At 43.3% G+C, this 27,913-nt stretch overlaps 1 protein-coding gene across 1 annotated transcript in view; it reads right to left on the bottom strand.

Annotated features, from left to right (window-relative positions):
• LOC121837729 (arylsulfatase B-like) overlaps window positions 1–27,913 on the bottom strand; it is a 60,693-nt gene that overhangs the window by 9,125 nt on the left and 23,655 nt on the right. Inside the window, exons 4-6 of the mRNA XM_042293525.1 lie at window positions 16,786–16,896; window positions 16,582–16,707; window positions 14,841–14,967 (exon numbers count right to left, since the gene is read on the bottom strand). Coding sequence (XP_042149459.1) covers window positions 14,841–14,967; window positions 16,582–16,707; window positions 16,786–16,896 — 364 coding nt within the window. The remainder of the gene's footprint in view (window positions 1–14,840; window positions 14,968–16,581; window positions 16,708–16,785; window positions 16,897–27,913) is intronic.

Genomic DNA, 27,913 nt, shown 5'->3' with positions numbered 1-27,913 from the left:
GTCGAAAATCTCCTGAAAACCTTCCGTTAGGTCCTCTTCGGAGCCGCTCAGCTTTTGGATGCCTTGCACTCCAATCCCCAAAGCTGGAAACTAGTTCCTGCCCAGCAAACTGTTGCCTTGCCTCCCGACCACTAGCAATGGCAATATTGCAACGTGATCTCTGAACATGACGTCCACCATCGCTTTACCGAGGGTCGGCAGCGTTTCACTGGACCATGAGAGCAGCTTGGTGCTTGATTCCACGATAGGGATTTTTTTTTTGAGCTTGCTTCAATTTTCCTGAACGTGTCTTCGCTGACTATCGAACAGGATGCACCAGAGTCCACTTCCATGGTGACTTGCTCATTTGCAATGGAAACCTCGACCATGTACTTCTTTGGTGCCTCGGTTAGCTCGCAGATATAGAATAACTCATCCACTTCGTGTACCTGTTTTGCGTTTCCACGCTTGCTTCCCATCGCTGGCTTCACCGCCTGTTTTTTCGAACAACACGCTGCCGCGATGTGCCCTAGCTTCTGACACTTATAACATGTCGAAGTCTTGAACTTGAATGAAGTTGGAAGATGCTTACCGTTACAACGGTAGCAACTCTCTTTCTTTTCGCGAGGCGAGCTCTTCTCTGCGGTTGCATGCACGCTGGTGTCCCCGTCCGCGACCGTCTTTTGATCCTCGTTGATGTCCTTCAGTTGCCTGGCTGCGGCTTCCGCCGTGAGCGCCAAGTCATACGCCGCGTCGAACGTCAACTTGTGTTCGGCAAGCAGCCTCTGTGGTATCTCCTCGCTGCGAATTCCACACACAAAACGATCACGGAGCATTACATCGAGCGGCAACTGTTTGTCCCCGAACTCACAGTCGCCCGCTAGCTTGAGGAGAGCTGTCACGTAGTCAGCGATGCTTTCCCCCGCCGCTTGATTCCGTTTGTAAAACTTGAATCTTGCGTAGAGCTCGGAAGGCCGCGGGTGCATGTGCGACTTCACTGCTGCCACAATGTCTGCATATTTTGCTGTCGTCGGACGACTAGGCTTTACCAGCGTAACTATGAGCGAGTACGTTTCGGCGCCGCAGCAACTGAGCAAAACCGTGCGCTATAGTTCCGCGCTAGCCAGCTTGTGACCTTACACAGTACATCTCCAACCTTTCGACATACTCTTCCCATGCGCTCCCTGCTCCGAGCTGGTATTCTCCGATGCCGTTGGTTGTCATACTGCCGCTGTGACCGCTTCTGCCGCCGTGGGTCTTTGTTCTCTAACTGACGTCGCCGTTTAGGCTTAGTTTCTCGTCGCCAATTCTAATGACTTGAGCCGAACACATCACTGTCTTGGTTACGACCTGGTAGGTTTTACATTGCTGATCCGATAACAAACAGATAACAAGGTTGTCAACCAAAACACGAAGTCCGCTAAACATAGCGAAAACAGTGAAACTTGTCACTACATGACACATAGAAACTAGCAGCTGTTGAAACTCTTGCGTACACTATAATAACTCTTTGGCTCGCGCATTGTCGAAGCTCGAGAGACGCCGAAGTGTTAACGTAGCAACGAAACTAGCGCTGGAGGCGACGCTACACGACAGTCTACATGGCGTTCTCATTCTATCGCTGACTGGAGATTCAACTAGTGTTATGTCGTTCTATGCATTCAGGCGCGAAATTGAAACAATAAATGCGTAAATCGTAACTAAATGATGTATTTGTGAGGCAGAAAATATATTGCGTTTTTCGGTCTTCGATAGAGGCTTATTTAGAACATTTTCTGCGCCTTGCAGCCAAGTTAATTCCCGCTAAATCTAGACTTACGTTTTCCAGCGAAATGTAGAGATAAGTGCTTTTTTGCTTTTTTTTTTTTGCCATTGCCGCGCGCATGGTTGAGAAGAAACGCTACTACGTACTTCTAGAACATTCGTGTTCACTCTTACCCCGAATGGAATAGAAAAGTAGGGTTGTGAGTTTCTGGATAAATAAAAAAAAAAAAAATCACAAAAACACTTGCCGGTGAAGTTTCCGCCAATTCGGATTTATACGAAAAACTCGTATTTTGAGGTCACAATAAAAAAATAAAAAGCGAAAGATACGATGTTTTACGAATAAACTTTATAAGAGCACTAGATCAGTGGAGCAGAGGAGATGCCACTTCAGTTTCCTTTGAAATCTCAAAATACTTATCGAACGTCTTATGTACATTATCGTATTCAAACAGTCCATATCGATGATCATTTCTCCGATTCACCTCCTGCTTTTTGCGGCGTACCATAGAGGAGTGTTCTGGGTCCGGTTGTTTTCAATACCTATATAAATGACATCGTCTCCGTCGGATTAGACGTTAATATAATTATCCACGCCTACGATACCATCGTATTTAAATCCAGTGCGTTATCTAATGAAATAAACGATAAAGCAATATTGACGCTACGAAAACTAGAAGAATGGACCTGCGAAAAATATCTTTAAAATAATTAAAAACAAAACAATAATTTTCTTTTTTGTAGCAAAAATAAAAATGTCCTGTTAAATCAGCCAATAGTGCTAAATTCGACTCCCATTGCAGTTGTATTAAGTTTCAAGGTACCAGGGGTTGTTTTTCAAGAAACTATTTCGTGGGGCAAATATGTTGATTCTGTGGCCACTAAGCTGTCTCAAATAGTCGGACTTGTATATCGTAATCGACATATACTGTCACGAATTTTTTTATTCAATTTATAAGTGTTTGTTTTCATCTAGGCTTAGCCATACTCTCATTTAGCCAGGGCATCCACAACTCAAGCAAATCTACATAAAATGTATGTCTTACAAAAACGGTTCCTGAGTTGTTGCTCTTACAATGTAATTCAACAGCTTATGCAACTTGCCATAGTGAGCCTTGGAAAGTTAGAACTCGATGAACAATCAAGATTACTAAATGGTCTTGCTACCCCTATTGAAAAAGGCCAATATGAGCTCGGCTTATTGGAAATATTGTATTCCAATGAAGTTGATGGAAACCAATAAAAACTTATTGTTATCCGATTAACCCAATACGCACGATGGGAATTCATATCGGAGCACAATGTCCCGATATTGTGTGCGGTTATTGGTATACAACAGGATATTGGAGCACAATATCCCGATATAACTTGCGGTTATTAGAGAGTTTTAGTAGATCGTTCCCATGACTCCGATAACGATATCCCGATACTTCGCCGCCGCCTCCCTTGTGCATGCATAGTATCGTTATCGGGGCTATCGGAGGTATCGGAACGATCTACTAAAACTCCCTATTGTTATACAACACGATATCGAAGCACAATATCCCGACAGAACTTACGGTTATTGGAATAGAATACGACACCGCATACATATTGGTGACCGACATGGACATACTGTGCGGCCACACGATATATAAATATCGGTCGTCGATCACGGGCCCAAAGGAGAATACAATATCGCGTGGATAAATCTCAGAACGAATTCCAAGTTACCAACATGAATTACGTCGGCATATACCGCGGACTAAGAGGATACGTAACACAGTATTGATCGCCCGTGAAGCAACATGTGGATATCGGTACGCCCACAATACGACATCGCGTGAATGATATTGTAGAACAGCAGGCGTTACCATACGGCAATACGAGAGAGAACGATATTGGAGGTGGATACACACAGAACGCAAACGTTCCGCGTTGCAAACACATTCACATTGATCGAAAGCGCAAGTGTACGTACGGCACACAGTACACACAGCCTCGAGCGCTTGAAATGCTAGACAACCACCAAACCATTCAGAATAACTAGCTGAGACACCCGCGACCTACTTTTCAATGAGAAAGCCCAATAATGACGTGCTCATTGGAGTGATCGTTTTCAAACAAATGTTTATGGCAGTTTTAATGCAACAAAAGTTAGGTTACCGATGTTGGAACCCAAATCGAACGCGATACGTGACAATGTCAGTTCGCACGATAAAATAATGAGGATTAATGGGCTCGACAGGTCACGTGCTTCTTACCCGCACATTTATCGATATTGACCCACCTTTCTGGGTAATCCTACGTCGTACACAAAATCCACAACTACACGCGAGCACATTTCACCCATCACTCTGCGTCGCCTGTTTCGCAAGATTCACACACTGTAAAAAACGACGGGAAAAATACGTGCATTTGCGCCATCAAACGATACGTTACAGACTCGTTTTATGAGAAAAGTTTCCATCGTCAACCCGCGCGCGCGAAAGCTCGAGCGCTCGAGCTTCGGAGGCAGTTCGAACGGTTCGAACTCCGAAGGGAGGCGAGCCCAGCGAGCCGGCGCGCCTGCGCGCATGCGCTGCCAGACAAGCGGCTGAGCGAGCCGCCGAGATTGCGCCGCCATTGCGCAACGACCGCGACCGCGCCAACCCGGCGGAACCGACGGATAACAGCTCGTCAAGTTCGTCGCGCACTTTGCTTGTGAGTTCCAAGTGAAACCAACGCACTTTCAATCGCTTCGAAAGGTACGTATAGACGACTTTATTACTTGCAGCATTGAGTGCTTTGGTGTACGCGGATCAAAGTAAACACCGAAGGACAGAAGGGAGACATGATGTTTTGAAATCGCAGCTTATTTGAACGCATGCGTCCCCTGCTGAAAGCGTCTGGCTGTGCTCTGTTGCAGACGTCATTTCGACTGCGTGTACTCTGATGTAACGTCAGTCAGTGTTTACACTCGGCTAGCTATCACTCGGCTTGTTATCTCATGTGCGAAATAGACGTAGAAACCAGCGCCTCGTCTCTTTCGGATATTCAACCTCCAGCCCCCTGGCTCCCAGCGTGCTTACCGGCGCAAACCGTTCGACGTGTTGGATTCGTGGGCTCGTTCGAAGAGGCGTTGTTTAACGCTCACGAGTCGCCGAAGTGTTACCGGAGCTTCTCTTTACGAAAGTCGCGATCGACGCTGGGCTCTGAGCTCGTACTTTTTTCTTCCCTGGTAGACTAAGAGTGCCGACCATTCATCTGTGGTGCCGACTGGCGCCGTACGAAGTTGAGAAAAGCTTGCGAGTCTGTCAGATTTTCGTGACGCCGCCCAACTGCTCTGCTACCGGCTGCGCTCAACAAATAAAGTAAAAAGAAAAAAAACGCGTTTTTTTATTTTCAATTTTTTTTTGCCATGTTTCATTTTAGTCGCTGCAAAGTAAATCGCGGCCGTACGTCGGTTGACTCCCGATTACTGTCTCTACATCGTAGATTGTCTCACCACACTAGTGCCTCGTTGGTGTGATCTTATTCTGATATCGTTACATCTTGCTTTTTCATCTTGGCACACTTCTAGACGACCTTCTACACGTTGCACTCCTTGTCGACATGTCGCTAATGTTAGAGACAAATCTGAAGTCGCTGTTTGCTCACTCCTTGGTGCACATATTTCATGTTCAACATCAGGTATCTGAAGGAGGCGCCATGAAACCCTGGAGTTTGTTTAGAGGCACCTCAACATACTGTATACAAGTGTCATTTTGTGTGTTATAGTTTCCTGCAAAACCAAATTGCACTTTGTTCGTAATATACCCTATAACTGTTCACAACAACTAAAGTTGCTATGAAACATTGGCCACGAGAGGTGACTCGGCCAACGCAGCCTGAAAATTCCTCGCATAATTTTCTTCATGGGTCATTTTGGACATTGACAAATTTTCTTGCGAATAATGAGTGTTATGCACATGTGTTCTACTTTTCGTACAGGTACTTCAGTTAGATAAACCCCAGGAAAGGCAGCAAGACCGTCTCATGGGGTCACACCAAGGATGACTGCATTCCTGCTCGAGTCCCGAGTCTTGTCACCAAACTTCACTGAACATAATGGTACATTCCGTTTCCTTAACTTTTTCTTCTGAAATGTGTTATTTTTTTTATTGTTGCTTTTTTCTATTGAAAAAAGGGTAGTACAACGTTTAAACTCCCAATTTTTTTTTTCTTTTTGTAAAATGTGTAGTACATCGTTTAAACACCCAAGCGTTCATAAATGGTCTCTGTACCAGACAATAGGGTGTCTTATACTCTGTTTCATACTTAGCGTGCAACGCTGTCAAAGGTACTAAAGTGGTGCGCATGAAAAAATAGAAAAAGTGTTACTCCGCGGGTTTCGTGGACGAGTGGTAGAAGGCGCTGCTCTGGCGATATTGACGTCTCGGTGGCCGTGGTTCAAACCCATTTTACACGCAAAGTTTTTTTTTTTTTTTTTCTTTCTTTTTTTAGACATTTTTTTTTCTGCAAGATTGTGCGCATTGACGAAGTGCATATTTCAGTTCCTCCTTCTTGATTTTTATCTATAAGTCGCCGAGAGGCCAGATTTCTACCATCTGGTCTGCCGCTTTGCAAGTGTTATTTGCCTCCAGCACCGAGTTATATTTTTCTTTCGTGCAGCGTGGAATGAGGAATCGCCCTGATAGCGGCCTTGTCCCAAAATTTATAATAAAACATTAACGACAATAGTTGTGGCCTGTACAGTTTATTTTGAAATAGCTGTCAAGGGTAGGAGTCTCCCTCTCGGAGCACTTGCAATGCACCTTCAGGCGAATGGCGTTCTGTGTGAACTCGTCATGCTTGACGGTCCCCGTGCTCGAAACTTTCTTGTTGCGAGGTCTTTGCTTCGGGGACGCCTCCTTGCCAGATAGGCACTGCGAATTGCACTTCGCGACAGTACAGGGCACACTCCAGTGTCGTTACTGGCCGTCTCCAGGACTTCACGACCGAATTCTCCGGGGAATGTGTTCTTATACTCCCGTACACATTGGCGATCATCTGCTTGCACCCTTTCAAGATTTTCGCACAACGAATCTTCGAAAACATCCGAGCAGGAAAGGTACTTGAGCTTGCTGCGTAAGACGCCATCTTCTCAAAACCAGCCGCTGCCACATGGATGAACACGGAAACAATTTAAGGTGGTTTACATTATATTTTCCTTTTTCTTGAAAAACATTTGTGCTCCGTTGAAATCATAACGCCAATATCAGTTACTAGCCCCGAGGAGGCACATTTTCCGACTTTTTAAAATTTTTCTGCAGGGGACGCACTATCTTATGGGGCGATCATAGGCACGGTCAGCAATGCAAACCGGTGCGCTAGCTTTGACTGCGTTGCACTCTATGTATGAAACAGAGTATAGGATCGCTTCAGACGGGGCAACCTTTCCAGCAATTTTGGGGCTGCTGGCTGGTTGTTCTCTAGTTTTCCCTAGATCGACACGAATTGCTGAGATCGGGTCCGGCTCGAAGCGGACGAGCAACTCTGACTACTCGGGGATGTTTGAAGCGGCAGCAGCCAATCAGGAATGCAATATTTTCACGTGACACCCCTGTGGTCGTGATGATGAGAACTGAGGACTTAGTTCTGGTTTGAAATGGATCATTTTTGAAAATAAACTGTTTCAAAAAGACGAGTTAGTATTCTCAGCCCAATTTAAAGATATAAAAACATGTTTCTAGGACATAACTGTGTGTCTAAATACTGTAAGAAAAATAAAATTTCATGATGATGATGGCAAGTCGTAGCAATTCGGTTGCTGCATGTGAACGCGGGCGGCCCGTGTTGCTGGTGTTGCGACATGAAGTTGCTGGGCGAAATTGTTCCGTCTGAAGCGGGCTTTAGGGAACTGAATTCAAGGGCCATGGAGCTCTGGGGGCAAGCCCACCTGGAAACATTTTTTTTCTTTTTTGCCTTTTTTAGTATTTAAATAGATATATATATACATATATACTTTTTTTAAGTTTTAACATATAGATGCATAATTTACACACTAATTCATTTTCAGAAGCGCTTTTATTCACACTCTGTGGCTTTCTAGTGCTTGCAATAGCTTCTCGGTGAGCTAATGCCAGCTCTGCAAAGGGAGAGGGATCTTCCCACGCTTTGCAGGCTGTAAAGCTGTGGCTTGCACAGCTCTAGTGTGTCACACCTCGCTCACTGGCTCCATCGCGAAGCATAAGTGCTCCATGAGTCGTGCCACACCGCAAGCCCAAAAAACGGTTGGGTGGCAAACCTGGGACCATTTGTCACTGCACTCAGCTATGGTATGGTGGCATGGTCGGGGCATGAAGCAGGGGTACAGCTTGGAAATGCTGATCTTCATGAAAATTTAAACACATTTTTCATTACTTTTGTGTTGAGTTGTCAGCATTCTAAAGGTGAGAAAGCAAGCAGCAGCGACAGCAAGAAAAGAAAAAATTTAAGACCGCTTTCACCAAGAATCAATTACGAGCACTAGAAAGGCATGGAGTGTAATTAAAACGCTACTAAAGGTGAATTAGCGCATAAATTAAGTACTTGTGCCTCAAAAATACGAAAAAAAACAATGTAAATATAGTTATAAGGATAAAAATATACACCAGGAGGACTTAAACCAAAACTACAGTCTGTAAGTTTGAAATTCGACACCTTAAACCACTTGGCCACCACCCAATTTTATTTCCAGGTCGCTCATTGAGGTATATGAATTTTGTTTGCAGCTGTCGGCTGCAAGAGAGATTGCCTTATTTTCATTTACTTTACTATTCCCACCAAATATGACAAGTGATAAAGAATAGAACCTCATTTGGTTGGCCGAGGCACTGTGCTTGCATGAAGGCAAAATAGCCTGTCTTGCTGTGTTCATATTTGTTTCATTATCTGTTTAGGATTCTGTTGTCGCTCATCAAAAGAAGAAAAGAAACAAAAAACTGACTAATTCTGACTTATTCTGGTGTGCAGGTACCCTTGGCAGTAAACTCGGCTAAATGGGGCAAAATATAGATACTTTTTTTAGCAAATAAGCATCGTTTTAGCAAAATGAGCTACACTATTTGACTAACGTGAAACAGAACGAGCCTCTCCACTTGGGTCTTTTTTCATCTCTCGCAGACACTATTTCCTGCTTTTTGTGGTTTGTACCAGACTTTTGTATTCTGTCCGGCCAAAGCATGTGTTACACTAAGACTGGGTTCTTTAGGATATCTACAGGTATTCTTCGGAGCAAATGGCTTCCAATCAGGAACACGAGTTCGTTCTCGGCTACCGAGAGCAAGTATTTTCAAGGTGAGCTATTGATCGCCTATGAGTTTTGTATTTCATTCCTCTTGAATGCCATAACTTATGTGTAGTGGTCTTGCATTAGTATTTTGTTGTCTCTCTTCTGCAAAAACACCCAAGTTTGACTAAGACCACGTTCTTTCTTATACATGCAGGTCTTGGTGGCAAGCACCAGCCAATCAAGGCCAGAAGTTTGCTCTTTGCCGCGCATGGCAAGTGTTTTCAAGGTGAGCGATTCACGCCTATCTGAGTTGTGCGTTTCATTCCTCACAGACACTCTATTTCCTGTCTGTATAGTGGCCTTGTTTCAGGCTTTTGTGTCTCTGTTCGGCCAAAGCATCTGTGTTAGACTAATCTTTAGGATATGTGCAGCAATTCTTGGCAGCAAGTGGCTGCCAATCAGGAACACGAGTTTGTTCTCGGCCATCAAAAGCAAGTATTTTCAAGGCGAGCTATTGCCCGCCTATATGAGTTTCAGCATTTATCAAGGAGCGCAAAATCAAAGCCCGGGGGTTGGCCATTGCAAAAATGTTGACTCGGAAGCGCATATCGAGGAAGCTTTATACAAGTATCCACCTGCTTCTACAAGACAAACCAAAACTAAGAATGTAGGTTCCATTTGAAAAACAAAACAAAATAACATTGTCAGCCCGAATTAACTCGGGGGCGGCACTGAGCAAACAAGCCACGGTACGAGTATGCTTGGTTCAGGCGTTTGTAGGGGTGGTAGATAATTCGGTGTTTTCTAAAAAAAATATTTTTTTTCTAAAAGTGTGGTGGTCGAATATTCAGGGATGGGCATTGAGTCGAGATGTTAAGGTAAAAATTTCATCCACATGCCGGGATTCATGTGCCTTGTCCCCCTAGCGAGGGGGACAAGGCCTTCAAAATTTTGGGTTCGCAAAAGGGGTGCGTCAGTATTGACGTCTCATTTTACATCATTCGTCTCAATTTAAAACGCACTATAAATGACATGCCTGAGATTCGTTTGGGTGCACTTCCTCTCAGCAAGTATATGGTTCTGTCTCAAAAAGGTCTAATCTGATGTTGACCGCTCCTCAGGTCTCCACCGACGATTCATCAGGACGAGACCCGACCGGGACACTAGGGAGGAACGGCTTAAGCAAGGGAGGCTACATATACGACAGCTTCTTGCGGACAAGAAACGAAAATAGATAGATGGTGTGTGTTTCATTTGCTATGCCTTTTGGCGTGCACATTATGTTTGTTATGTTTCAAGATTCCTGCAGAGTTCGGTTTCAACTATTCTAAAATACCGAGCATGTGCCCAGGTCGCAGAAGCGCCTACCCTCTGATTCGGAACGATCCGCAAATAAGCAAAGGGCATACCAGACACCCATCCACCTGTTTTGAGCAATGCTCAAAATATTGAAAGAGCACATCAAGCGTCAGGTGCTGTGGCGCCTTTGCCACAATAGCGCCAGTCGCAGGGCTGACAGATCCGTGACTGGCGCAAGCCATGGCATGGCCTTTGGGAACCAGGGAATTGAGATTAAAGAAGTAGCGCAGAAATTGGAGGCGAGTGGTGAAGGTGAGCAGAGTTAACAGAAAACAAGGATGAAGGGAGTTCCGTCGCATGAGGCATCTGTGTCCCGTGCATGTAATTTTGAGTGTGCTGTAGGTGGCTACCCAAAAAAATTGTTACTTGGACGTAACTAATCGCAAACCTCTCTTGCAGTTTCGATGGCCCACAAGCCAGCCGGCGCCAGTTCGTTCTCGTTCAAAGGTGAGGATTCTACATTTTCTAGATTGCTCTGAAGCAGCAATACTGAAGCCAGAGAAGCGGTACGGCATATTTAATTGACGGAACGACTGGGGACGCTTTCACTGAAGCTTGTTTTGCTGCAATACATGTGTGTATTGCAGCAAAACAAGCTTCAGTGAAAGCGTCCCTACTCGTTCTGAGCTCCGTCATATAAAGGTGCCGTACCTGTTGTCTGTCTGGCTTCAGTGTTGCTGTAGGCGACAAAACGTGTGCCCAGTTTTGTCACAAGAGGCATATTATGTCACGCACATGTAATTTTGAATTTATCGGGCTTAGTGTGCTGTAGGTGGCTGGTCAAAGAAATTTATACTTGGCGCAGCTAATCGCAAATCTTTCTGGCAGTTTCCACAGCCTAAGAGCCAGCAGGTCCCAGTTTGCTTTTCTTCAAAGGTGAGAATTCCAGATTCCCGAAGGAGGAATACTGAAGCCATATGACCGGTACAGCATTTTTAATTGATGGAGCTCAGAACGACTGGGAGCTCCTGCATTGAAGCTTATTTTTCTGTAATACAAGCGGGCGACATTGACACGTGCCCAGTTACGTCGCAAGAGGATATCTATGTCCCGCGCATGTAATTTTGAATCTTTCAGACTTGGTGTACTTTACGTGGCTACTCAAAGTAACTGCTACTTGGACGCAACTAACCGCAAATCTCTCTTCCAGTTTCCACGGCCTACAAGCAAGCAAGCACCAGTTCGTTTTTCCTCAAAGGTGAGCATTCCAGATACTCTAGTTAGGTGCGAAGCAGGAATAGTGAAGCCAGAAGAGAGGATACGTATATTTAATTGACTGAGCTCAGAATGACCTGTGGCAGTGGCATTGAAGCTTATTTTTCCACAATCAAACGCAGACATAATTTTGAATCTACCCGCTTGGTGAAGGATTGCTACTTGTCGCGAACTAATCACAAATTTTTATTTTGCAGTTTCTATATAACTACAGCTAGCAGGTGCTGTTTTCATTAAGGTGAGGATTTCACATTCTGTTTTCAAACATCAAGTTTTTGAATGAGAGTCCTAAACATTAACTTTCTTTTGTGTATGGCAGATCCTCCAGTTCAGGAATATGTTAAATATATTTGGTATGGATAAGTCCAGTGTTTTGCTTCTTTATTCACAATTTCACAACAGCAACATTTTTTAAATATATCACTCAGAAATACACACAAGGAGAGACTGCGTTGCAGAGAAATGTTGCGCTGAACGTGATATTCCAACTCGTATATAGTTTTATTGGTAGCCGATATAATATATTGGATTCCAATATCCATAATAGGCTGAGTATATTGGAATCGTAAACCCTTATTGGATCCCCATACGACACATGGGGATCCAATAAGGGTTAATACGGTATTGGATTCCAATATTTTCAGCGTATTATGGATTTTGGAATCCCATAACAAATCCTTATTGTAATACAATACAATAAATGCAATGTTTTCCAATACACTGTCTATATTGTATTGCAATACAACAAAAAGATATTGTTTACCAATATCCATAATACGCTGTTTATATTGGGGTTTTTTAATAGGGACCGCAAATGTCTATCATTAAGATAGTACGTTTAAAGGAATGCGTTTTCATTTCAGCCCCCAGCTGACATTTCTTATATAAAAAATGCTGTGCAATATTATTCAACCTTGAGAGTTGTTGTGCATGTATCCGATCTTGTCTTCCCTTGTTAGTGTTTTTCCAGATATCCTTGGTTTGCGTGGTTGTGATGTCATTTGACTGAGTCTGTTGTTGCTTCTCTTTTTGTTTTCCTGTTAATGATGTAAACTGTATGGCATGTTGCTTAGATTTTAGTATCGCAGAAATGACAATGTAGAGGCCTGTGGCTTTGTCAAGCTCGCCTTGTGACATCGTTTTTCGACTAGCCTCAGTATCCTGTACGTTGTACTAGATGCCGACAGACATCAACCTCTACATCAACGTACTGATAAATAGGGTTTGCCTTTTAGCTCGTCAAGGTTTCTTCATGAAAAGGGGTCATGACACCCGGACTTCATTTTAGAGCACAGCTCTTAGGCGCCCGTTTCCGGCTTGTGTGGCGTCGGCGTCGCCGTCGCCGTCACCGTCGGCGTAACCGCGCGGTGCATTATCAGACGCGTGACGTCACTGATGATGTCATCAGTGACGTCACTGATGACGTCATCGTCATCCGCATCGTCATCGTCATCGTCGCTGATGACGTCATCGGCATCAGCATCGTCACTAATAACGTCATCAATGACGTCACTGCTGACGTCATCGTCACGTGACCTCGGTGACGTCCCGCGATCCCCGTGAAGTCACGTGACCGTCGTGAGTGATGGCGACGCCGATCGGAGGGAGGAGTAGCAGACAGGATGAGGAGGTGAGGAGAAGAAAGGAAGGGTATACCTTCCCCTCATTACCCTTCGCCTTCTCCTCCTCAAGAGCAGCGCTCTATTCCTTCGTTACAGGGAGTTGTAAACGGTTTTAATTTTCTTGTTTAATTTTGAAAAGCCGAAAATAAGTAAATTGAACTTTGAATTTCAGAGAATTGGGTGTTATCAAAGAGAAGTTAACTCCTACAAAGACCGAATTTAAATAAAAAATAAACTGAATATCCAGAGAAATCAACTCCAAAAATACAAAATTCTATAGATACGGAAGCCAACAGTACCTTACCAAGTCAGTGTCGCGAGTCGTACTAGACCGACTGTTCGAGAAACCGAATGTTGTAGATAAGAAGCCCACTATGGTATTGGCGACTTATTCTGGCATTCGCACGTCAGCCAGCTGTCACGCCAACCTGCCGACGATCACTTCAACGTTTGCTCCCGTTTTATATGCGGTCACTTTTGCTTTTGTTTTGGGCACAAGTTCGCCGGTTAAGCCTTTGTTGTCAACGTACGCTTCCCGATCCTATTCAATCCGTGACACTATATTTTCTCAAATGATAAATTTAGTAAGGGCGTAAATACGCACGAACTCTATTGTACCGACGACTATGTCAGGGAGAAGATTCCTGTAAATTTGATGATACCTTAGTCCACTATATTTGGCATGTAACACTGTCACGTTACGCGTTTTCTGAACATTGTTTTCTGTTTACCCGTTACAAAGTTTTTCTTTTCTAAAAATAAATTGACATAATAACTTCTATGTAATAGTATATTTATTAGTTTGTTCTCGCGATAGTTTTCTTTTTTTAAGCGCGTGCTGAGTGACACTAGTCAGGAAGTGCACTAGGAGCATCTGTCACGAATGTAAACGCTCGACACGTTTGGTGTGCAACCAGAATACAATATAAAACGTAAAATACAAAAAATAAAGGCTACAAAACACGAACGCCAAAAAATTACTACGAAAATAACAAAAAAGAAATACCTACCAACAATGTAAATCTTTACAGATTTTATGTTTTAGCATTTTTAGGCAACGGGTAAGTCTTGTGAGTTCAAAATGAAGTTCGACTTATTCTGCATGCTCGAAAATTTTCTTTAAAACGTCAATCCCTCTCTAAAACGGGAGAGAGAACATTTTCAAAAGTGATTTAAATATAAATTCTTTAAATGAACCCTTAATATAACCAGGCTTGCCACATTTAAAGTCACAAGGTGTTCTAGAGTAGGTATATAGTTTATATTCGTGACTATGATGCCTATGTTCTATAATGTCTTCAACCTAGAAGAAACCTGACAGGTTGTGTTATACCAAAGTACAACAATACGGAGTACCCAAAAAAATGAAATTCTTCCCACAAACCGTGGGAAGAATTACATTGTCACTGTAATATCGCCTACAGTAGACGTATATTTTGGGCAGTTAAAACAAACGGGTTCCTTATGCACTGCATGGGTTTCATTTCAAAGAAAACTAAATTTTGAAACTTTTAGTCATATGGTTATCGCACGCGTTCATTGTTTATTACCCGTGCGTTTTTACGAAGTGTCTTGTTGTGTGATTGTTTTTGGCGACGAAAAAAAAGATAGCGTCGTTCTTGTCTAGGAAGCACAACAACAACAACAACAAACTGATTTGCCTCGTAATGCATTATGCTATACTTTACCTGCGTATTTGGTTCTCCTTTCGTCTCCTATGTAAGGAAACTTGGCGATGTTCTCCTCTGGCGCTTGAAGTGGATCGTTCCCGCTTGCACCATGTACTGACTGATGCGACAGGTACAAGAAGAATGGCTGCGCAGGTATCGAACAATCAGCGTCTATTGCAGAGGTGATCGAACCGTCACGCCGCTAGCGGCCAAGTTGAGAACCATATTCATGGGGACGAAAACGGCATGAATTGTTTGTTTGCATTTCCAACGCAGCGTTCCGTCGACTAAGCCATCAGTTCCTTCTACAGAAGTTTGCGCCATCTAGCAGGCTCTACGTCAAATACCCGTGTCCGCCATTGTCTGGTCACGCACTACGAAGATGCACTGGGCACGAGCGCTGCGTTAGAGTTCGGCGTGAACTCGGCACGGCTTGTGTCGAGAACGAGCGCGGCGTCAGCGCTCGGTGAGGACTCGGATCCAGTCACCTGCTTCGTCCCCGATAAATGGCGACAGCCGCGGGTTGCTCGATCGTATTTTTTTTTCTAAGAGGGTCCATTGGCTAGGAGCCTGAAAGGAACGCTAACGCCGCACTCGTGACGAAGAAACGTACCCCGCGCTCGATCGACGCAGATAATAAATCAAAACCTGTATCCGGGCTTAGTGTTAGATAAACACAGAAAGACGACGGACGCCATACCATTGCATTTGACTGGTCTCAAGAGCTCAAAATGTCAGCTACGCACTGACTCAATTTAAAAGGAAGTATGAGGGACAACAGATTGAGCTAATAAATGCTACACCCCGTTTACCTTGGCTCCGTTCACCCCAGACAACAATCATTGTTTTTTATGTGATCACCCTCTTTATGGGCATAACCTCGCGCAGAAAGCACGGTCAGGCGATAGAAGGCAGGTGATTGATTTCTCTGACGAACATGCAGCTTCCACTGCCCTGTCAGCTTATGGGTTAACCAAGTACAGTAAATATTACATTGGAAGAAAACATAGGATTACGTGTGAATACTGAGAGATAGATGCCTCAGGCTGGTGGTGTGAAAGATTTCAAAACAGTTGGCGCGTCCAAACCACCAAGGACGTTGCGAAGGTGAGTACACGAATGAATGTCATCGTCCTTGGAACGAGATGGTGTTTTCGTACCGCTTCGTTCCCCTAATTGTAAAAAAGCCAGACCACTTTAGTCTATATTTAACTTCCGGCTTTTGTGCACGACTCATTTCTTCTCTCGGACTTTGCGCCTGGTCGCCTGGTCCACTGAGATCCTTGAACGCACGTGAGGAGACATGTAAAGGGCACTATTCAATGCGAGTTGGGCTGTAAGAGAGCGAGCATTTTCACATCAGCCCAGCCGCGGTCGAATACAGAAAGCTGGTGCTGGATGCGGAGCAACTGAACCTCAAGCTTGCTATTGACACCTCGCCATTGACTGCACCATCATCGCATCAAAAGAGAGACCAACGAACCCAATGGAGGGACAATCCGTTTTCTGTTTGGACTGCTGATATAGTCACTGAAAAAATGAGAACGGCGAGTAAGAGTTTTAGTCGCCCCGTCTCCAGTGCGCGCTTCCTACCTTCGACAACGCTTTGGTGAGTCGTGAACCTGGAGCGTGCACGGGAGGTACCAACATGGGCGAAAGCTGCAAGCGCGTGCTGTGTCACTTACAAAGACGGCCTGCCTTTCTCCGCGTGTAAGCGAATGTAGTAAAGACAGGAATCGTCCATTAAAATATACGTTACCTTCGAAACGTCGCGATTGGCTATGAGGAATTTGGCTCGCTCTGTGTACAGATGGGTAGAGTAGTTTCCATTTTCGCCGAGCACCGGCTCGGTGTTAAGCCAGAAGTCAAGTCCAATGTGACCCTCCTGTGTTCAACAACACGTTACGCTTAATCTGCAGACAACCGTCAAGTTACTCCTCGCGAATTTGACGATTCAACTTACAAATTCCAAATTATGTGTGAAGTAGTCTTCTTCATAATTGTAGAAACCATAAAAGCTGTCGAATCCTCTGTACGTGGGCGTGTACTTTTTCATGTAATAGCCGAGATTCCACTGAAAACAAAAAAACAAAACATGTTTTGTTGTTTTAGTTTTAAATAACAATAGTCACGTATGATTTGAGTAACTCTATATGCGAAAATAGCGAAGCAGTATATCGCGACTGTCTATCGCCGAGGAGAGCGACAAACGCCTATCTTGCAGGAGACATTGAGGCATGCAGCGTGCTCCCTTGTCCAAGTAGAATTCGGAGAAATGCATTCAACAAAAAATAGACAATGTTGGCTTCAGCCAAAGCCCACTTTGCTGAATCCAACACAAAAGAGAAAGGGCGGAACGATTTGAGCTGGGAAAGGACAGGTATGGGAACAAGAGAGAGACGAAAGGTGCGACTTTCGTCAAGGTTGGTGCGGTGGTGCGCCGTGAGTCAGCCTCTTCTTCTGAAGAGCGCGCACGTGAGCTGCCTAGCAATTCCTTCTGGATAAGAAGGTGGTAGTGCTGAATTATTTGCGTCAAGGTTCAAGTAAAGGTGTTTCTTGGCTAAACATTGATCATATAGCCGAGAGCCTGAGGTAAACGAAAGGCAGAAGCCCGTGCAGCAGTGTGCTCGTTACCTTCTCGACCGCTTCACCTGCCGGGAGCCAATGCCAACAGAGATTGCGTGCTGCCTCAAAGAGAGCAGTGACGCAGCAAAACTCTGGTTCCAAAGGAACGCTGACGCAGCTCTGGTGTTCACTCAGGGTCACGTGCATGTCTCTGTTAAGTATATAGAAATATTGCTTATTATTTAAGGTGTCTTTTTTGTTAGAAAAGTCTTTCCAGAGTTGGCGTCGGCATGGCGTCGGCATTCTTTTTTTTTTTTTAACTCTCTATGTTGGTGTCGGCGTTTTGGAGGGGTCGTTTGCGGGGGCATCGCGGCCGAGGCGGGAAAGCTCCTTCTTCGGTCGTTAAGAAACGTCTCGAGTTTCGAGAGGCGGTGCGGGGAGAACCCGTGCTTGGAGCTGCTTGCGGCTTTTAACCGAGTGTGCCTGTATATTGAGGGCTTCGCCGCTTAGTGTAAAAATGTCGCTTTTTGCTCGACGTAATAATGCAGCGGTTGGCGCCAGCCAGACTGGGAAAATGCAGGGGACGACTCTACAAGGAATTTGGATTTGGCGGTTGGAGTGCCAAGCTGACAGCTCGCCGACCATTGGGCAACAGTGTACCACGTGAGAGTGGTGGAATTTGAAGGGATTGGTTGGTCCCTGAGGGGAAAGGAGGCTCCTACGAGCATAAAAAAGGAATGCCGCGAGGATTCTCGGGAATTCGGCTTTTGAGTTCTGAAAGATTCGGCTGTTGAGACTGGGGACTAAAGTATAGGTTTTAATTTTGGGAGTTTTGTTATGTAAATTACTCTTGACTTGTCGTTTTGTTTTGAAATAAACGTGGCCACACTGGCCATTATAAACCAACCAACGTCGTCGTAATGTGTCCAGCGGGATTGAACAACTTTTAGTTGTTTTTCTTATTCGACCTCCGGGGGACTTCCATCGGGCGAACATCACCATCGGTCGTCACCATCGTGACCGGCCCCCTCCCCTCGGAAAGTTGACTCTCTCCTACGTAACTTAGGGATTGTAACCCTACGGCGTTATTACCTAGGACGAACCGTGCGTCTCTTGCTTGTACAAAATAACACACTGTTTATATAAAACATACAGAGTTCGAACGTTTAAAAAGCTTCCTACTTGCCAATCATCAGGGGGTGCGATCGAGGAAATGAAACCGGGTTTTTCACCCCGCATCAACTAAATACGCAATGCAGGAAGCTGAAACTCCGTGAGAATGGGACGCTAGCGGCGGTGATAAACTCGGGAAGTTTGCGCACACGACATTACCTGGATCGAAAAAGACAAGAGAAAAGAAAAAAATGATGTACGAGCCGATGACTAGCTAAGCCTAATTGTGGGTGCGTGTCGCAATTATGTATATGAAATAACATGTCAGCAAGAAAGAAACCAATATTGTGTTTCTAACCGACAGGCTTTTCCACTGAAATAAATGCTACAGGCACACACAATAATAAATATCGGTAAGTTGTAAATGAGGTTTAGCAAGCAAGCAGGCACGCAAATAATTTGCTTTTGTATTTTTTTTTTTATCTAGGTAATCTCATGCGCTCAAACTTTCGTATTTTATGGTTACTGCCAGCGTCGCATTTTTACGAAGTTTTAGCATTCGACAATCCGTAGTTGATTTGTGCGGAACGAAAAAGCCGGTTTTATTTTCCTGATCGCACCCAGTATATTTTGAGAACGCTAAACTCAAATTATGTTCACCCAAAGCTCGCCGCTCTGCAAACGACACTTTCCAGCAAGTGCTCTAAAAAATATTTGTGCATGTGACTCTTCTGCCAATGAGCAGTTGAGGGCAAAAAGTAAAGGAGCATGGTATTCTGTCTTCGCCGTTTAGTTCGTCTTGGATATGACCAGAGGGAGATTCTCTTTTCTTTCAGTGTTTCTTATTTTTGTGTATATATGTGCGCTCTAGTTTATTCCAGATACCATGGTGTGTTACAGTAAGTATAATTAAGACTCCGACTGGGCAGAAAGCATCTTACCGAACCAAATATGGTTTGTTTTGTAGGCTGTGTATGTATTGGTGACACCCTCTTTTCAATCTCAATTATGGTATCAACCAATCTCCTCCATAAAAAGTGTTGTTCTAACTATGGCAATTTAGCCCTTCTAAATGTATAATTGTTTTGTATTTCAGTATTTGTCTAAGCCAAATATACGTGGCAATTTCTTGTTTTTTTTTTGTTTTTTGCTCTAAACATTAGGCGGCTACCATATAAGCTAGATGTTTGGCCATTCCGTTTCTTTTTTTTTTTTTTTCGGAGGACGTAAATATTTTATAAATATTGTAATGATTTTGACTGTTATATTAGTCGGACTCTATTGCAATTCTCAGGAATATTTCGGTTCTTCATTATGCTGGTAAGATAATCTGAGATATCACAAGTGCTATTCGTACGACCCAATGCAAAACTATATACGTCTGGCCTGGGATTAAGAGATTTACCTTGCTAAGGATATAATTACTAATAAATATTCTTGTATTATTGCTGAGCATAATTATCCCGTGAAATATAAAATGGCTGCAGTTGTTCGATTTAAGTGATTTTTTTACGGCGTTTTACCGAGGGGTGGACGTTTATTACTCATAGGAATATATACAAGGATAGGAAATAAAGGGGAAAAAAGTACACCGACTACCCTCCGCTCCAGAGAGTATAAACTAACCCAGCCATAAAATGGTAACAAAAAGCGAGTATTAACTTAGTGGAGTTGAGGATGCGCGGAAAAATAAAAGCAGTTACCAAATAAAACAGAGCTGCTTTTTATCAATACAAACATTCTTCATATTTAATCCGCTATCGATGTAGAATCTGTTTAAATTGGTACTAAATTGGTAATCGCAGAGGAATGAAAATGTGATATTTAAGATACTTCGTCACATTTGAGTATGCTTACAATGTCTTTGAAGATAACAAAAAAAAAAATATCATAAATTGTAGAATCAACATGCTATAGGTTGGCGGACTGAATTATTTTGGTGTTGATCGAGTAATTACAAAATTATTTTTGTTTATTCTTTTAACGGTGTTGCTATAACATCAATTAATGATACATTACACGTAATTTAAACCGGGGGCAAATGGACGACCTGTAAGATATGGAAATAAATTATGTGTAAGCTAAACCAGCTTAGTGTTTGAACAGCGCAAAGACGACAGGAAGATAGAAGAGAAGAGGACAGGACGCGCGCTGACTATCAACTGATGCTATTTATTCAGAAGAGGATGAAGTGCGCGAGACTCGAGAGTGCCAAAATGCACTTTTTTCATCAGACACACGCGCGGCAGCTTTTTGCACGGGAATGGCCTGTGCCAGCAGGCGACACCTTTTCTTCAACCGAAAGCGCAACCAGAAAACAAAAGAAAGAAAAGAAAAGAAAAGAAACACTAAGTATGAACCAACTAGCCCACCGCAGTACCTTGTTGCAGTTTAAACCAGCTTGCCTGTGTCATTTTTTATATTTACATAGATATACAAAACGAGGAAGTGAAAAACCGGGCACAAAGAATGGTCGCTCGGTTTTGGCATGCCTTCAACAAAAACATGCGTATCAATTCGCAAAAAAAAAAAAATTACATCATCCTTGAACCAGCGAACAAAAAGGCCAGGGTTTTCACCCGCTAATGATGCGCATCCCCCCGATTCTCCTCTTTCTTACTGCCGGCGGCCAAATTTACAATATGAGGACTACGGCTTCGTCTGTGTGACCCAGATGCTGGTTGCCAAGTCACCACAACCTAGAAAAATCAAAGCAATTCACCAACCTCTTTCTACCCCAGACATATACACGTTACTGTAATAGGGGAACTAAATACTGTTACCCCTCATTCCCTCCAAAAGTAACTGAGCGCGTCACTGGTTACTGCGATTCAAAAAGAACGCTTTACATCAATCTGAACCTGACGGGTTATTTTCTCGTTACGTCGAATATGTCAAGTTTAAAAAGCAGTAGCAGCTTTCATTGTTTTTTTGTAATTCAAAATTCCTCGCTTTCAGACACGTCCGTTCAAGGTTAACTAAATCGATATTGAGGTACATCATGCCCACTTGTTTATGGTCTATCTAACGGGTTTTCTTCGTGCGAATTAAGCGCAGCTTGGATATTTTTGTTGTGCAGGTTCTTCTCCAGAAGCAAATGCCATTAACTCGTTACATCAACAAAAATTAACAAAGGTACGTTACTTGTTCCCTCTCTTAAAAAGTAACTAGGTACAAGTAACGCATTACGCACAAGGCTGGTCCACCCCTCCATAACCTCACCGCACATCTACGGCGCCAACTCAGCAACACCCGACGCCGACCGTCCTACGACGGATAGATTGACCACGAGACCGAGCCAAACACGGATGCACCACTCGCGTCCACTCTGTGCCTGCGCTCCATATTACTGCATTGAAGCCGAAATGCGAGGGCACGAGTTTTTAATATTCTAGATAGAGTTGACCGAGAGCATGAAGGCAGGCATTCCTGCCATTAGCTGCCTCCAGCATACAGCCATCCCGACGGCGACAGCGCCGCTGACGAGACAAGACCAGTACCTCCTTGATACGTATATAAGAAGAAGGCCAAAGTGCGAAACGTTCTGCCTCATCTATTATAGTACGGTGACTGAAACGAGTCTCCAACTGGTATGTTTGCCACATCCAAGAAAGTGATCGCACGACTTCCGCCTGATGACGGCATAAATGTGTCATGCTGTTGCCAGTCGCGATCCTGGCGTCGTTCCACCAACTGGGGTGAATGTGGCAGACGGCTGTCTGCTGCAGGGCTCACTCCAGTGTGGCAGTCCACGTACGTTTCGGCGTCCAGAAGTTAGGACACCGCAACGACTGCGGCACTCGCGTTTCCTCGAGCTTTTCGCCACAAGTTCTGCAACCAACCGCCAGGATTGAGACGTCCTTCAGCAGGGCGCTCCGGGTTCTGTGACGTCATTTGTTGCCACTTCCGAAACACGTTCGGTGTATGGGCGGGATAGGACGCTAAACACTCTGGTCAGCTACGCGCTCCAGGCACCATAGTTGTAGGCCAGCGCGGAGGCAGTGATTTAGGATGAATACCGCGTTCGCGTTCGGCTTCAAGTCGTGTTCTCCAACGACCACTACGACATAGTTATAGAGAAGGTGTTGTCAAGACCCTGGACCGCCCCGGGAGACGTGAACATATACCGTCCCGATCCCCCGTACCCTACCACGAAAGAGTCGGTATTAGATCCCGTAACAACTGGCGCGCTACTTAATTTTCTCATCTAAATCAACGATCTTCCGCTTCAGGTAACTTTGTCAGTGGGGTTATTGGCAGACGACTGCGTCGTTTATCCTAAAATAACACCCTGCCCGATCGCATAACACACTTTAATGACATTGACTTCATTATTGGCTGCTGTAATATTTGGTAAATGTCAATAAATATTGATAAGTATAAATACACGCTTTTCTCTCGTTCCGCCCTTCAAGCCTCCGCTTCTTTTACTCTTAATAGTGTTCTTCTAGCGAGAGCTAACGAACAAATATATATCAGTGTTCTCGTAATTACAAACCTTCCTTGGGATTGTTATATTTATTCAGTAGTACGTTCTGCCAATCGCAGTTTAGGTTACCTTCGCCGTAACTTCAGATGCTCCCCTTCTAAATTAAAACGACTATTTTACATTTATTTGGTTCGATCTAAATTAGAAAATGTATCTTCAAATGGTAACCGTCACCTCTCTTCATTAACGGACAGAATGGAGTCAGTTCAAAGCCGTGCTGTTCGATTCATTTATTACGCTTAGTCACGCTTCGCTGGTGTTTCCCTGCTGAAGCCATTTTTCTCTACCCCTACTTTCAACCCGGCGAAACACTGTCTGTCTTTGGATTCTGCACATTGTACTGTTTGCACCAGTGCAAAATGACTATATTCTTTTATTACCAAGAGTAAACCATTGGCAGCCGCGACGGCAGTCCACGCATCATTCTAAAACTGCGCTACTTTGCAGACTGCTTCAATCGCCTGTTCCGGTTGATAACGCTACCCCTGCAATCGTCGACAGCCTACGATCCTGTGCCTGGCTGGATACGCTCCGTCACTGCTGCTGCCTTCCCCTCGGACGTCTACGATACCAACTGACGCCTGCATGAGGCCGCTGCTCTTGTCTGCACTATAAGAAGAGGATCCTTGCATCGCTCATCACTTGGCAGCCGCGACGGCAGTCCACGCATCATTCTAAAACTGCGCTACTTTGCAGACTGCTTCAATCGCCTGTTCCGGTTGATAACGCTACCCCTGCAATCGTCGACAGCCTACGATCCTGTGCCTGGCTGGATACGCTCCGTCACTGCTGCTGCCTTCCCCTCGGACGTCTACGATACCAACTGACCGCTGTATGAGGCCGCTGCTGTCGTCTGCACTATAAGAAGAGGGTCCTTGCATCGCTCATCACTTGGCAGCCGCGACGGCAGTCCACGCATCATTCTAAAACTGCGCTACTTTGCAGGTTGGTGTTTTACTATATAATATTACCCGAACATTTAGAAAACTTGCCGTCGCTGCTGCCAATTGTGTTGTTGTTCACGATAAGGTGTAACCCACCCAATGGCGAAGGACCTTACGCGCCTTTTCGCAGAATTGCGGGATGAGATGAGGACCGAGTGGAAATCCTTGAGGGAAACGATAGAGAGGGACTTTCGCAATGAAATTCGTGACCTCGGTTCAGATATACGGGAAGTGAAGTCTAGTATGGATTTTATAAATGCTGAATTTGAGAACATGAAGAAGAATCTTGCAAGCGAAGTCGAGACAGTTTCTGCGTTAAAAAAAGAAAATGATGAGCTTCGAGCGAGGTATCACGCCCTTGAGGGGGATGTGAAAGCAAACCGGATGAGCATTGTCCAATGCGAACAGCACTCTCGCGCCTACAACCTAGAGATAAAAGGAATGGCTGTTATTGAAAACGAGGATCTTCATGCAACTTTGTGCAAGCTTGGTGAACTAATTGGCGAACCGATTGATATACAAGATGTTGAAATCTGTCACCGAGTCCGCAAACGAGAATTAAACAAGCAAAATATTGTCGTGCAGTTCGTACGAAGAGAGAAACGCGAAAAGGTGCTTGCAAAAGCCAGGAAAAAGCGACTCACGAACAAAGACCGGATTATCGACTGACACCGCGGTCTTTGTAAACGAGCATTTGTGCCCTACCTTGAAGAAACTACTTGGAAAGGCAGCTGCAAAAAAGCGAGACGCGGGATGGAAATACGTGTGGGTGCGAAACAGCAAGATTTGGGCCCGTAGATCTGAAACCGCAGATATCGTATCGATAGAACACGACGGTGATCTCGACAAGATTTGTTAAGCCAAAATTGTAGGATAAGCGTTTTCCTTTTTATTGTTTTTTTCTGCTAGGTAATGGCAGACAACGATCTGTTTCTTCCGCAAGATATTTGTAACGAAACAAATAAAACAAGTAAACTCTTGAAACTTTTTCACCTGAATGTTAGGTCAGCTAGATCTAAGATAGACGACCTTATGTTTCTTTTTGAGTCATGTAAATGCTCGTTCGATGTCATAATGTTCACGGAAACGTGGTACAGAGATGAAACAGATTTTTTTATTCTCCCCCAGTATAATCATTTTTATCAAAATCGTGTTTCCGGGTGGGGGGGTGGTGTCGCTATGCTTGGCGCGAGTGATAATTTCGAAAATATTCCTGAATACACATCTGTTACGGATGACTATGAAATACTGTGTATAAAACGGGACTTTTATATTTTTGCTCTTATATATCGTCCGCCCAGCGGGAATGTGGCACGATTTTTGACATTTCTAGATAAACTGCTGTGTCACGCAAACGAAAGCAAATATGTTCTTTTTATTGGTGGCGATCTAAATATTAATTTGTTAGAAACTAGCCCCAACGCGGCCGACTTGTTATTATTGTTAACGGCGAACAATTTTGTTAATGTAATTACTCATCCCACACGCACTACACTTTCTACATCAACATTAATTGATCTTTTATTACAAACCATGAGAAGGAAAAGATCAAAGCTGGCGTAATAAGCTCAGATATTAGCGACCATCTGCCCATATTTATGCTAGCTGACACAACACGAGAGGTACATAAGCGTGACACAAATTCTATGACTTTCCAAAACATTACACCACTTACACTAGATGCATTTAGGCAGAAATTATTGGCGCATTGATTGGACCGATGTACTGAACTCAAAAGACGTGGATAGTGCATACAACGCGTTTTTGGAAAAATTTAAACAGGTTTATTTTTCTTGTTTTCCAAATAAAACTATTAAACTTGCTCGAAAAGGACGAAAGCCTTGGATGACCACTGCACTCCTTAAGAAGACGCGTATAAAATATAAACTTTATAAAACATTTCTTGTGACACGTGAGGCAGTGGCATTTGTCAATTTCAAAGAATACAGAAACCAACTAACAGCGGAAATTAGAAAATCTAAAAGAATTTATTATTCTAGTCTGTTTGATGCTGAGTGTCTAAAAAAGGCCGATATATTGTGGAAACGTATAAATAGTGTTTTCATTTCGTCTTACAAGCCAGAAAGTTTTGAAAATTTTAAACATAATGGAGAGGTCTTAGGTGCCTCAAACCTGGCAAACGTATTTAACAACCATTTTGTGAATATCGGGAACAACTCTTATTATCATGAAGCGTCAGAAAATATTAAGCCTATCTCGGAATCGCTCTTTATGTACCCCACATATGAGACTGAGGTGTGTTCCTCTATTATATGTCTGAGTAACAGTGGCAGTCGTGATGCGGATGATTTACAAATTAAACCTGTAAAATATGTAGCAGATATTATTGCCCCATATATAACATACATATACAACCTCGCAATATCTTCCGGTATCTTTCCTAAAAAAATGCAAATCGCGAAGGTTGTAGCTTTATTCAAATCAGGAAACAAAAATGAGTTAGGAAATTACCGTCCTATATCCATTCTTCCAGTATTTTCAAAAGGGTTAGAAAAGATTATTCACTCCCGCATTATTAATTTCTGTGATAAGCACTCGCTCATTACTGACTGTCAATTTGGATTCCGAAAACATAGATCAACAGAAACAGCCTTATTAGTTCAAAAAGAACATATACTTAGAAATTTCGAAGACAAAATTTTGACGCTTGGGTTGCTTTTAGATTTCAGCAAAGCATTTGATTGCATAAATCATTTAATCCTGCTAGATAAATTATTTTCTTATGGCATTCGCGACCTTCCACTCACACTAATTAAGTCATATTTACAGCATCGCTCCCAATTTGTGCAAATTAAAAATCAGAGATCAAAACCTTTAAATATATTATCAGGAGTTCCCCAGGGAAGTATCCTCGGGCCGCTTCTTTTTTTGTTATATATAAATGACATAGTGAAACTCGATTCAAGTTGCAAATATATTATCTATGCAGACGACACCAGTGTATTTTTTTCAGATTCATCCGAGGAGGGTCTTGTAAATAAAGCAAATGCGTTTCTTATAAAATTAAAAACATGGGCTGAAGTAAATTGTTTAACTATTAATGTCTCAAAAACAAAAGCAATAATATTTCGCCCACGTGGTTCGAGCGATAGATTATACAATCCTCTCAACTTTGGATCCTTGCACATTGAATTTGTAAATAGTGTTAAAACACTGGGAGTTATTTTTTGTGATAATATGCTTTGGACTAACCATATAAGAAAGCTCTGCTCTAAACTGGGTAAATCTGTAGGAATTATAAGCAAACATAGACATGTTCTACCGAAAAGCGTAAAAAGGGTTTTATATAACTCAATATTTTATTCCGATTTGTGTTATTGCAATCTCGTCTGGGGAAATACGTCTGATTCAAATTTAAATATGATACATTTATTGCAAAAAAAGGTGATACGAATAATAGCAGATGTTTCTTACATTCATCACACCGAATCATTGTTTCAATTATATAGGATCCTTAACATACAGCAAATTTATAACTACCGTTTAACAATAGCTTACAGAAATGCTACTTACGGCCGTTCCAGTACAATTCTTCAATTATCTTAATTAAAAGAAACAGAGAATCATTACCCGTCTAGACATCACCAACCTTGGAAAATTCCGAAATGCAGGACCAATTATGGAAAACAAACAATACGTTATGCTTTACCTTTTTTGTTGAATGAATATTGTGATCAAAATATAGATGTAGTGAAAATGTCAAACAGCAGTATATTCAATTTGTATTTTAATACTTAAAAATGTATTCCTTATGTGCGCACTATATTTGCATTGTTTATTTCTGAACGCATTTTTGTTTTTGTGCTCCGTCATAGCTGCTGAGTGGGGGGTCCGGAGCTCGTCAAGCTGCATTTCTGCAGCTTTTTCTCCGGCCTCCCATTCACCACATGTATCTGTGGTGAGAATAAAGTTTGTACTGTATTGTATTGTAACAAAATAGCCCTGCCGCGATGTTTTTT

This window comes from Ixodes scapularis, unplaced genomic scaffold (assembly GCF_016920785.2).
Source record: "Ixodes scapularis isolate PalLabHiFi unplaced genomic scaffold, ASM1692078v2 PGA_scaffold4__175_contigs__length_147842914, whole genome shotgun sequence".
In the NCBI taxonomy this organism is placed as follows: Eukaryota; Metazoa; Arthropoda; class Arachnida; order Ixodida; family Ixodidae; genus Ixodes; species Ixodes scapularis.
Note: the sequence above shows the minus strand (reverse complement) of the source record. Positions and strands in the feature narration are given on the sequence as shown.